Raw genomic sequence first — 11,922 nt, 5'->3', positions numbered from 1 at the left:
CATAAAATGGCGTCCAGGAGTTTTATTAAGGTTCATAAATAAGAATACAGTGAGCTAAATCTCCAGCAGACGGGATGGGTTCACATTAACTCCTTCAGTGCCCCATGGACAGCAAAACTGACTCCAATTTAGGTGCCATCTGGTAATGGTTGTGAATAAGGCAATATCCTGCCGAGTGTCAGGTGTCTTGACCTAGCTCCCCCATGTTACCTTTCCAGAGGGTCTGCTGTCTGGAGAGAATAGGTCCCACCTCAGCTCCAGTTTCCAGCTATTCACAAACACATGGTACATCCTCCTCCCCTTTAATCTTGTCCAATTAATCCAGCAGTTCTGGATTTACAATGGGAACTTTGGTTCCTTCTAATCTTTCCTCAGTAGAGGGAACACTTGTTCCTCCTGAAGCAGAAGACAAGTTGCTCCTTCACCCGCCTCTTGCGCTCCTTATTTTTATTATAATTCCTTGTGTAATTCTGCTCTTTTGCCTAAATTGCTTCCTGCTTATACACCGCTTACCAGTTTTCTCTGCAAATGCCAAAGCAAAGCGGAGGGGTGTCCCAAAACCTAAGCATCCCCGTTATAGGGTTAATCAGAATGGGCATTACCGTTTGGCACCAAGACATGTGGCCCCCTCCAGTATGTCCCTCGGGGACAGACATCGTGTATCAGACACCATTAGTAAAGGATTAGAGGCTACAATGGCGGTAGTGGGAGGTTGTCCAGAGTCTATAGATGAACCACAAACCCTAAATGGCTGCCACAAGCGGTTTAGTCAATGTACGTCTTGCTCTCGGCCCGCAGCCTGCATAATGCCCACGTCCACACCCTGTTGTTCGTGCTCCCGGAGATTATGGACCTCAAACTGCAGCATAAAACCTCAGGAGAAGCTTATGTGCACGAGCCACCAGGTGGAAGATGACATGGGAAGAGAATGGTTCCAATATGCAAGATCTTTCTGTGAAAATGACACCCGACATGATGCAGTGCCGCCTAACAGCCCAGAAGCTGCAACCGTCCAAGCGGTAAGTGCATTTTGTCTGTCTCATTAGAATTGGTGCTGCCCTATGAGTAGCTTCTTTCACAAGGTCGTGTGACCGGTGTCACACGTAACGTCAATATGTATGAGACAAAGGTTAGATAACTCCTAAAAGAAATTAAATGACCAGTGGCTGTCTTGAGGGTGCATACTTGCCAACTGTCCTGAGTTTACCGGGACAGTCCCAGTTTCATTGCTATTTCTAGTCACCCATAATGCAGTGCATGAACATATTAGTAAATAGGCTCCTGCTGCACTAGGCTTTCTGGGGCGTGATCCACCCTGCAGATCTGTCTGTCATCCTGGTGCGCCTGTGAGCTCTGATGATGGGTCATTTTCGTGGCTGGAAGTGTCACCAGTAATGTGAATTGCATCATTAATGTGTTGGGATTACAAACCTGTACACTGAACGCTATAATGCCCCTTTCATTAGCTAGATTTAGTTGTGCTGCTGGAAGGTACGCATACCTCCCATATGTCCCTATTTAGGAGAGACCGTTCCTGTTTTGGGCCCAAATCCCTCTGTCTATGCCAAAGTCCCTCTCTTGTAGGACCTCCATATTGTTGGTGTGTGTATAACAGAGCTCCACAGCAATAATACTCCCAGTAATGTGTCTGAGTGTATAACAGAGCTCCACAGCAATAATACTCCCAGTAATGTGTCTGAGTGTATAACAGAGCTCCACAGCAATAATACTCCCAGTAATGTGTCTGAGTGTATAACAGAGCTCCACAGCAATAATACTCCCAGTAATGTGTCTGAGTGTATAACAGAGCTCCACAGCGATAATACTCCCAGTAATGTGTTCTTAAACTACAACAGATGTGTTTAGAAATCAGTCTTGGTGACTAAGATACATTGTTCTTGTTCTAAATTACATTTTAGCTGCATAAATTATTTTATAAATCTCCTAAAATTTTTGACCACAGCCCGACCACACCCCAAATCTCATCCATAAAATGAGTGTCCTTCTTTGTCCATTAGAAATGTTGGGAGGTATGATGTATGTAATGTTAACATTACATTTACTACCTAATTTATCTCAATGATAAATGCTATATTTAATGTTTGTGGGCAATTTCAGTTACATTAACCCTGCCACGAGTGGGAGCTAGTGACTTGAAGTGTATTTACAATCGTACAGCTACTCTTTGAGTACATGCCAATATAGTGTCATACCTTCTATGTGCCCCTATCCTGGCGAGGCAGTTCCCTCTCTTTTAGGACCCTAAATCATTTTTTTTTTTTTTTTAATTGTGCTTGAGTGTGGCAGAGTTTTGCAAAAGAAAAGCAATATAACTTGTGTTTTAGTATATCAAATGTTTTTAGTAGGGGTTTTATCCCAAACAACTCTTATTAGTTCAAAACTAAAATGTCCCGGGACAGTAGCTGTCTTGGTTGCTGCAGGTGGATGGCCCTAGCAGTGAGAAAAAAAGGGAAATTGAACACCACTGAATGTAACCTATAAATGGACACTTTGCTGCCCAAAACCAAAAATCACTATTTAAGTGTTCTTGCATAGCAAGACCACTTAATGTTATCTCACATATATATTATTATTATAGCCAAATTTACCACCCTAACTCCTCCCACAGTTTTTAGACTACATAGACAGTAATATACCGAAACGTGTGGATTGTTCCCGATTGGATTGCTATTACTTTGTGGAACGTTTCGCTGAATGGTTCACGGAATATCGTTGTTCTTGTGGCGAAATTGGTCCCATAGGAATGAATACACCAGAGAAAAGAACAAGTAACAAAAGGCGCTCAATACACGTCTAAAATTGTAAATGCTGATATACAAAAAACCTTGAAACTTTAAAAGCAGCTCCCTTATAAAGTGCAATAACTCATAAAACACTCAGAATACAACAACATAAGAAAAAGGGTGCGCTGTGTCTTTAAGACAAAAAAAGTGCAATATTTCTTTAAGACGTATTTCAGTGCTTGTGGTAATTCACAGTTTCTATACTATAGGTGTAATATTATCCTATACACGCGTGTAAATAGACAAAAGTGCAAATATCTCTGATATAACAGTGCTAGAGTGCAACACAAAATTCGGATAAATGTAATAAAACGGAGTGCATACAATACCCAGCTGTATATACCCTGAATTGGGTTACTCCAGATTACTTGTACATGTGTATAAAAGGCAAAAAGAAAGATACATAGCGTGATACAGTATAACAAATAGGAATGTGGAGACAATATATGTATCGGTACACTCACAAGTGGAGAGCAGATAAGTCTGCTCTAACTGTATCCGCTTTGTATATAAAAGATTCACAAGACGGCAGCAGCTTGAAACGAAAATGGCTTTAATATCTGCAAAACTTCACAATTTAAAAAAACGGTGTCACTTAGCTCCCTCAGCCCTTCTCTGGAAAAATGTTCCGTTCGGTTTGGTTGCCGACTAACACAATACCGCAATATCGCAAACACTTCCTGGAGGCGGAGCCTAGTGACGTAACCACGGGACGTGCGTGATGACGCGTTTCGCCTCAGATTCGGCTTCCTCAGATCACACTCCCATCCTGCTGCTGTCTTCTTTTTAAGTCCACTCACAGGGGCGTGTGTCCGCCCATTATATCCTCTCATTGGTTAGAAATGTAGTCTCTATGTGTTATTCCAATAATCTTCATTTAAAAGTTCATTCATAGAGTCCTATCACCTAAACTACATTTTCTTACAGCACATATCTAAACAATCTTATTCTGTGTAAACCATATTCATATTATACACATCTGCTCAATCTAAGTGAGAGAAAGAGTTTTGCAGATATTAAAGCCATTTTCGTTTCAAGCTGCTGCCGTCTTGTGAATCTTTTATATACAAAGCGGATACAGTTAGAGCAGACTTATCTGCTCTCCACTTGTGAGTGTACCGATACATATATTGTCTCCACATTCCTATTTGTTATACTGTATCACGCTATGTATCTTTCTTTTTGCCTTTTATACATATGTACAAGTAATCTGGAGTAACCCAATCCAGGGTATATACAGCTGGGTATTGTATGCACTCCGTTTTATTACATTTATCCGAATTTTGTGTTGCACTCTAGCACTGTTATATCAGAGATATTTGCACTTTTGTGTATTTACACATGTGTATAGGATAATATTACACCCACAATATAGAAATTGTGAATTACCACAAGCACTGAAATACGTCTTAAAGAAATATTGCACACTTTTTTGTCTTAAAGACACAGCGTACCCTTTTCCATAGGAATGAATGGCAAAATGTTCCAAACTAGAGTGGGAGCTGTCAAAAGCTGAAAAATCAGGACATGATTTCTAAACTGCATCCACTCCCTCGTTTTCAAGCCCACCTATGGGTGGAGGACCCTGACTGTGGCAGTGCGGAGATCATACAGGGTGACAGTGCTTGGTTAGTACAGGGTGGTCTGGTAGCCATGGGTGGAGGACCGTGGCAGTGCGGAGTTCATACAGGGTGACAGTGCTAGGTTAGTACAGGGTGAACTCGTAGCTATGGGTGGAAGACCCTGGCTGTGTCAGTGCAGAGTTCATACAGAGTGACTGTGCTTGGTTAGTACAGGGTGGTCTGGTAGCTATGGGTGGAGGACCCTGACTGTGGCAGTGCGGAGTTCATAAAGGGTGACAGTACTAGGTTAGTACAGGGTGGTCTGGTAGCTATGGGTGGAAGAACCTGGCTGTGTCAGTGCAGAGTTCATACATGGTGACAGTGCTAGGTTAGTACATGGTGGTCTGGTAGCTATGGGTGGAAGACCATGGCTGTAACAGTGCAGAGTTCATACATGGTGACAATGCTAGGTTAGTACAGGGTGGTCTGGTAGCTATGGGTGGAAGACCCTGGCTGTGTCAGTGCGGAGTTCATACATGGTGACAGTGCTAGGTTAGTACAGGGTGGTCTGGTAGCTATGGGTGGAAGACCCTGGCTGTGTCAGTGCGGAGTTCATACAGGGTGACCGTGCTTGGTTAGTACGGGGTGGTCTGGTAGCTATGGGTGGAAGACCCTGGCTGTGTCAGTGCGGAGTTCATACAGGGTGAGCGTGCTTGGTTAGTACAGGGTGGTCTGCTAGCAATGGGTAGAAGACCCTGGCTGTGTCAGTGCAGAGTTCATACATGGTGACAGTGCTAGGTTAGTACAGGGTGGTCTGGTAGCTATGGGTGGAAGACCCTGGCTGTGTCAGTGCGGAGTTCATACAGGGTGACCGTGCTTGGTTAGTACAGGGTGGTCTGCTAGCTATGGGTGGAAGACCCTGGCTGTGTCAGTGCAGAGTTCATACATGGTGACAGTGCTAGGTTAGTACAGGGTGGTCTGGTAGCTATGGGTGGAAGACCCTGGCTGTGTCAGTGCAGAGTTCATACATGGTGACAGTGCTAGGTTAGTACATGGTGGTCTGGTAGCTATGGGTGGAGGACCATGGCTGTAACAGTGCGGAGTTCATACATGGTGACAGTGCTAGGTTAGTACAGGGTGGTCTAGTAGCTATGGGTGGAAGACCCTGGCTGTGTCAGTGCGGAGTTCATACAGGGTGACGTGACCGTGCTTGGTTAGTACAGGGTGGTCTGCTAGCTATGGGTGGAGGACCATGGCTGTAACAGTGCAGAGTTCATACATGGTGACAGTGCTAGGTTAGTACAGGGTGGTCTGGTAGCTATGGGTGGAAGACCCTGGCTGTGTCAGTGCGGAGTTCATACAGGGTGACCGTGCTTGGTTAGTACAGGGTGGTCTGCTAGCTATGGGTGGAGAACCATGGCTGTAACAGTGAAGAGTTCAAACAGGGTGACAGTGCTAGGTTAGTACAGGGTGGTCTGCTAGCTATGGGTGGAGGACCGTGGCTGTAACAGTGCAGAGTTCATACATGGTGACAGTGCTAGGTTAGTACATGGTGGTCTGGTAGCTATGGGTGGAAGACCCTGGCTGTGTCAGTGCGGAGTTCATACAGGGTGACAGTGCTAGGTTAGTACAGGGTGAACTCGTAGCTATGGGTGGAGGACCATGGCTGTAACAGTGAAGAGTTCATACATGGTGACAGTGCTAGGTTAGTACAGGGTGGTCTGGTAGCTATGGGTGGAAGACCCTGGCTGTGTCAGTGCAGAGTTCATACATGGTGACAGTGCTAGGTTAGTACATGGTGGTCTGGTAGCTATGGGTGGAGGACCATGGCTGTAACAGTGCGGAGTTCATACATGGTGACAGTGCTAGGTTAGTACAGGGTGGTCTAGTAGCTATGGGTGGAAGACCCTGGCTGTGTCAGTGCGGAGTTCATACAGGGTGACGTGACCGTGCTTGGTTAGTACAGGGTGGTCTGCTAGCTATGGGTGGAGGACCATGGCTGTAACAGTGCAGAGTTCATACATGGTGACAGTGCTAGGTTAGTACAGGGTGGTCTGGTAGCTATGGGTGGAAGACCCTGGCTGTGTCAGTGCGGAGTTCATACAGGGTGACCGTGCTTGGTTAGTACAGGGTGGTCTGCTAGCTATGGGTGGAGAACCATGGCTGTAACAGTGAAGAGTTCAAACAGGGTGACAGTGCTAGGTTAGTACAGGGTGGTCTGCTAGCTATGGGTGGAGGACCGTGGCTGTAACAGTGCAGAGTTCATACATGGTGACAGTGCTAGGTTAGTACATGGTGGTCTGGTAGCTATGGGTGGAAGACCCTGGCTGTGTCAGTGCGGAGTTCATACAGGGTGACAGTGCTAGGTTAGTACAGGGTGAACTCGTAGCTATGGGTGGAGGACCATGGCTGTAACAGTGAAGAGTTCATACATGGTGACAGTGCTAGGTTAGTACAGGGTGGTCTGGTAGCTATGGGTGGAAGACCCTGGCTGTGTCAGTGCAGAGTTCATACATGGTGACAGTGCTAGGTTAGTACATGGTGGTCTGGTAGCTATGGGTGGAGGACCATGGCTGTAACAGTGCGGAGTTCATACATGGTGACAGTGCTAGGTTAGTACAGGGTGGTCTGGTAGCTATGGGTGGAAGACCCTGGCTGTGTCAGTGCGGAGTTCATACTGGGTGACCGTGCTTGGCTAGTACAGGGTGGTCTGCTAGCTATGGGTGGAGTACCATGGCTGTAACAGTGCAAAGTTCATACAGGGTGACAGTGCTTGGTTAGCACAGGGTGGTCTGGTAGCTATGGGTGGAGGACCCTGGTAGTGACCATGAAGAGTTAATATAGGATGACCGTGCTGAGGTAAATGGGAGCTGTCACCTGTAGCTATGTTAACTTTTTTCACGGTGTTTTGGTTTCATTTACATTTACACTAAAGATTTAGCAAATTACATCATAATGCACTCAGGGCAAGATTTAAAGGGACACTCACTATTGTTATCCAAACCACTTCAGTTAATTGAAGTGGTCTGGGTGTAGTGTCACAGGTTACTTAATATAGTTTTTAATAAATTGCAATAATTACCTCTAGTGATTGTCTAGCAGACAGTGACTAGAGGGACGTCCTCACGCTATGCATGAGGACATTCAGTGTCACCCAAACCCATAGGAAAGCATTGTATAATGCTTTCCTATGGGGGAAGAACTAATGAAAGCACTACCATTGCCGCGCATGTGCATTAGGTCTCCCCTGTTTGCTGACGTCCGCGGGGGAGGAGCGGAGCCTGAGCTAGCGCCGAGGGACATCGGTGCTGAACTCGGGTAAGTCACAGAAGGGTTTTTTAATTCATTCTGTACCACAGGGGGATGGGGGACACTATAGGGAGCTATAGTGCCATGAATCAACTTTTTTTTTTTCAACTGTTTTTTTGCTAACACTATAGTTTTCCTTTTAAGGCATAGGCATTAAAGGAACACCATACAGGAGTGCTGGATGTTTAGGTGTCAGTCTCCCCTTAGAAGGGAGTTAAAACATATTTACTTTTTTCTTCATTGCCGTGATAAACTCGACGTGGCTGGCCTGCTTGGCTCCACCTTCATGGCTGAGCTCTTCAATCTTCCATAGGAAAGCATTGAGAGGCTATTGAGCATGCGTGGCAAAACGCAGCACTGCGCCAATCCATATCGCCTTATAGAGATGCATTGAATGCTCTGAGGAGCATTCAGCATCTCTATGCAGAGTGTGGAGACACTGAATGTAGGTCCTGCAAAGATTGCAGGGTCTAACCCAGGAAGTCCCTCTAGTGACCATCTGAATGACCGTCACTACAGGTATTACTAAGCAGCAAAATAAACACTGCCTTTTTTCCTGAAAAGGTAGCTCTTACATTGCGGAGCCTGCAGGGACAGGCTATAGACACCAGAACCACTACATTAAACTGTAGTGGTTCTGGTGACTATACTATCCCTTTAACTTAATTCATTTGAATCCACATCAGAAATGATTGTGATCTGTTACAAGAAGAAAAAAACAAAGGTGTGGATATCTACATTTTAATTTTATTTTTCACAGCTTACATACCTATTTGTTAAACCTAGGGATTAGAATACGTGATATAAGGAAGTAACAGCTCCCCTTTAATGCAGGTTAGTCTGCTTTATCTGGATATAGAAGAGTCACTGGGCAGCATATTTGACTGCTGTCAGAACATGCAGTGAAAGCTGTTAATAGACTCTGTGAATTCAGTAAAAGAAGACCATAGATCAGCAGTTTTTCAACCATAGAATATAGTTTGTTTTAAGAAGATTACTTTTATTACCTGACACAAATTCTAATAGTTCTTTATTTAATCCCCATCAATTAAACATTGCAGAAGTAGAGATGTTAAATTAAATGCTATGTGAAATATTTTTATATGCAGTGCTCATGCTAGTGTCATGTCATTATTTTTATTTATTTATGTTCTCCTGATAGGTTACTCCAAAAGTGAAATTTTCCCATACGACGAGCACTCAGAAGAAGACCCAGAGAGGCTTGGAACCTTTCACACCTTTGAGCTCAATAAACTTTGAACGTACAGGAATTTTACACCAGGATGACTCTGCCCAGCTCTCCTATTGCAGTGGCTTACAGGGGCCAGGCCTGGACAGTGACTTTGGTGTGAGCGCAGGTCAGTATATGCTACTGGGCCCTGAGCTGGGACAGCTGATGGGCTACAGAGCCCTGTTTCCTGAGCTGGGACTGGTGATGGGCTGCAGAGCCCTGTTCCCTGCGCTGGAACTGGTGATGGGCTGCAGAGCCCTGGGCCCTGAGCTGGGACTGGTGATGGGCTGCAGAGCGCTGGGACTGGTGATGGGCTGCAGAGCCCTGTTTCCTGAGCTGGCACTGGTGATGGGCTGCAGAGCACTCGGCCATTAGCCGACTGGTGATGGGCTGCAGAGCACTGGGCCCTTAGCTGGGACTGGTGATGGGCTGCAGAGCCCTGGGCCCTGAGCTGGGACTGGTGATGGGCTGCAGAGCCCTGGGCCCTGAGCTGGGACTGATGATGGGCTGCAGAGCCCTGGGCCCTGAGCTGGGACTGATGATGGGCTGCAGAGCCCTGGGCCCTGAGCTGGGACTGGTGATGGGCTGCTGGGACTGGTGATGGGCTGCAGAGCCCTGTTTCCTGAGCTGGGGCTGGTGATGGGCTGCAGAGCACTGGGCCCTTAGCTGACTGGTGATGGGCTGCAGAGCACATTTTAAGTCATGATATGATCCTCTCTACAATAATAAATCACTGACGTCCTCACTGAATTATATCAGGAAACCAGTTTCAATTCAATGGCAAACCTCTATGGTAGGCTTTTGGTGCTCTCAGCCTATTATTGCCTGTCAGGTTAGACAGACTAATACTGATAATGAAGAAGTGTAATTTACCAGTCTGTGTGCCGCGGGATTAGTCAGTGGGCGCCATTAAGAGTCCTGTATTGTTTTTTTGTTCTGAAATCCCTCCAAAACATTATGTCAAAAACACAAAGCAGGTTATGGTGCCATAGTATCATAGTACCATAACCACTGCAATGAACTGTAGTATTTATGGTGCTTGGAGTGTACCCTATTAATAGATGAGCCTGTGATTCCAGGTTTCATGGACAAGGTACACATTTTTATTGAGTTTGAAGTCCATGTGTTTCATCTCTCTTTTCAGGAGTCTCCTTGCACATCTTATCTACTGACAGCGACAACAGTTCCCTGTCCTGGATCTCTGGAATGGAGTGGGATTACTATGACCCCTACTATATGCGTAGGACCCGACATCGAAGGGACACCAGACAAAACCACCACCTCCCAGTACTTTGCAGCAAACAGTACTGGGTATAATCAACAGGTGGCAAGCCACTGATACGTCATCATAACGTGACTCCCCATGCATGGTGTATACAATGCAAATTTATCAACTCCATGTATGCACGTATAACATTCTCATATTTCTCACACAACTGTTCAATTCAATCAATCTCCCAACTAAATTATCCAGGATTACTGGGGGGCATTGAGCACTAGTCAAAGACAAAAGAGACCCAACTCCCAACACCAGCATAAACCTAGCCAATTATATACCACCTCCACCTTGCTCATGTAGACCCCAGCATCCCCCTTAACTGCACCACAACATGCCCCTACCCTACACTTGCATGGTACACCGGCCCAACCATCACTTTCCCCAACACTGGCACATAGGGCGCCTTCCCAAACACACACACATAGATCCACGTGTTATACCACCAATGCAGCATCTTTATGACCTGTCCCGTCCTTCACCAGTCTATGGCACATTCCTCCCAACCACTGCTTCCCCAACACCGGCACATAGAGCATCTTCCCAACCAATCACACGTAGGCCTACGTGGTATACCACCATTGCAGCGTCTTTAGAACCTGCCCCATCCCTCACAAGTCTAGGGTACATCCCCCCAATCACTGCTGCTTCCACATGTACACTTCTATCATATTCCCAACCAGTCACAGAAAGACCATGTAGCTTATCCTCAACTAGTTCCATGCTGCCTAATGCAGCATCCCTACAACTTGCCACCACATACCCACGCATTACCTTTACAATGCATGTAGCCAGAGTCCTTATTACACCTTGTAATAGGGCCCACATAAAACTGCTTCATATGGATTGTTATTGCAACATCTTCACAATTCCTCTCCCAAAGAGACAACTGCATGATCCCCATCACCCACCTCCTCCAATTGCAAGCAGAAAACTCTGCAACATTCTTACAACTACACCACACCTACGGAGTGCACACCACCCGACCCCAATTGCTCAATCACCTCCACATGTACATTACACAACCCTCCATCCCCACACACCCAACAATGTGCATTTTATATAGACCATAGATATGTCTCCTTTGCGTTGTGCTTAGAGGATCAATGTGGCTTTTTCTTTCTTCTTTATATTCTTTATCCACAAAAATATTGAACTTTTTTTTCTGCTTGTATGAGAATGGATACTTATACTTTTTATTACAAAAGATATCCACGATGAACTCCTGTTAATTCATTTAGAAATGTTACTGGTGGCCCCAACATAAAGGGGTTTGCCACTGGACTTTTTTATTGAACTTGTGGGATTTTTTTTTTATGTTTTGCTATATGTATATAATATAAATTGGTTTCTCAGGTCACTCTTCCAATGTTGCCTAGGTGTGTGTGTATAAACACGTACAGAAACGAGTGCCCATTTCATCGCATGTTTCTCAAAGGCAGCTTCTTTGCACATCTTGAAATTCACGGTCCTCTCTTGCACATCAAATTGTCCATTTCCAAACATAACCAGGAGCAGGCAAGATACACTGGTGTCTGTGCATTAAAATGGGCATTGTGGAAGGGAATTGCAAATTATTATATCACAAATTACCAGTTCACTAAGTTATGTTCTAGTATTTGTGATTTAGTGCCTTCTTTGCTATATTGTAATATTTGTAAAATTTGTATTAATGTTGACATCATCCATTATTTCCAACCCATCAGAACATGGATCAGATTTTAAAATAATTGTTTGTCT

General features: G+C 45.1%; 1 protein-coding gene across 1 annotated transcript; it reads left to right on the top strand.

The window, feature by feature from the left end:
* The first annotated feature begins 341 nt into the window (after positions 1-341).
* On the top strand, positions 342-11,321 carry LOC134612003 (protein huluwa-like). The gene is made up of 3 exons (XM_063456385.1): positions 342-1,019; positions 8,838-9,033; positions 10,051-11,321. The coding sequence occupies exons 1-3, from the start codon at positions 342-344 to the stop codon at positions 10,221-10,223; spliced, it is 1,047 nt and encodes a 348-aa protein (XP_063312455.1). The 3' UTR covers positions 10,224-11,321.
* The last annotated feature ends 601 nt before the right edge of the window (positions 11,322-11,922 follow it).

Source organism: Pelobates fuscus, chromosome 5 (assembly GCF_036172605.1).
Source record: "Pelobates fuscus isolate aPelFus1 chromosome 5, aPelFus1.pri, whole genome shotgun sequence".
NCBI classification, from domain to species: domain Eukaryota; kingdom Metazoa; phylum Chordata; class Amphibia; order Anura; family Pelobatidae; genus Pelobates; species Pelobates fuscus.
The sequence above is the reverse complement of the archived record's forward strand: the minus strand, read 5'-3'. Positions and strand labels throughout refer to the sequence as shown.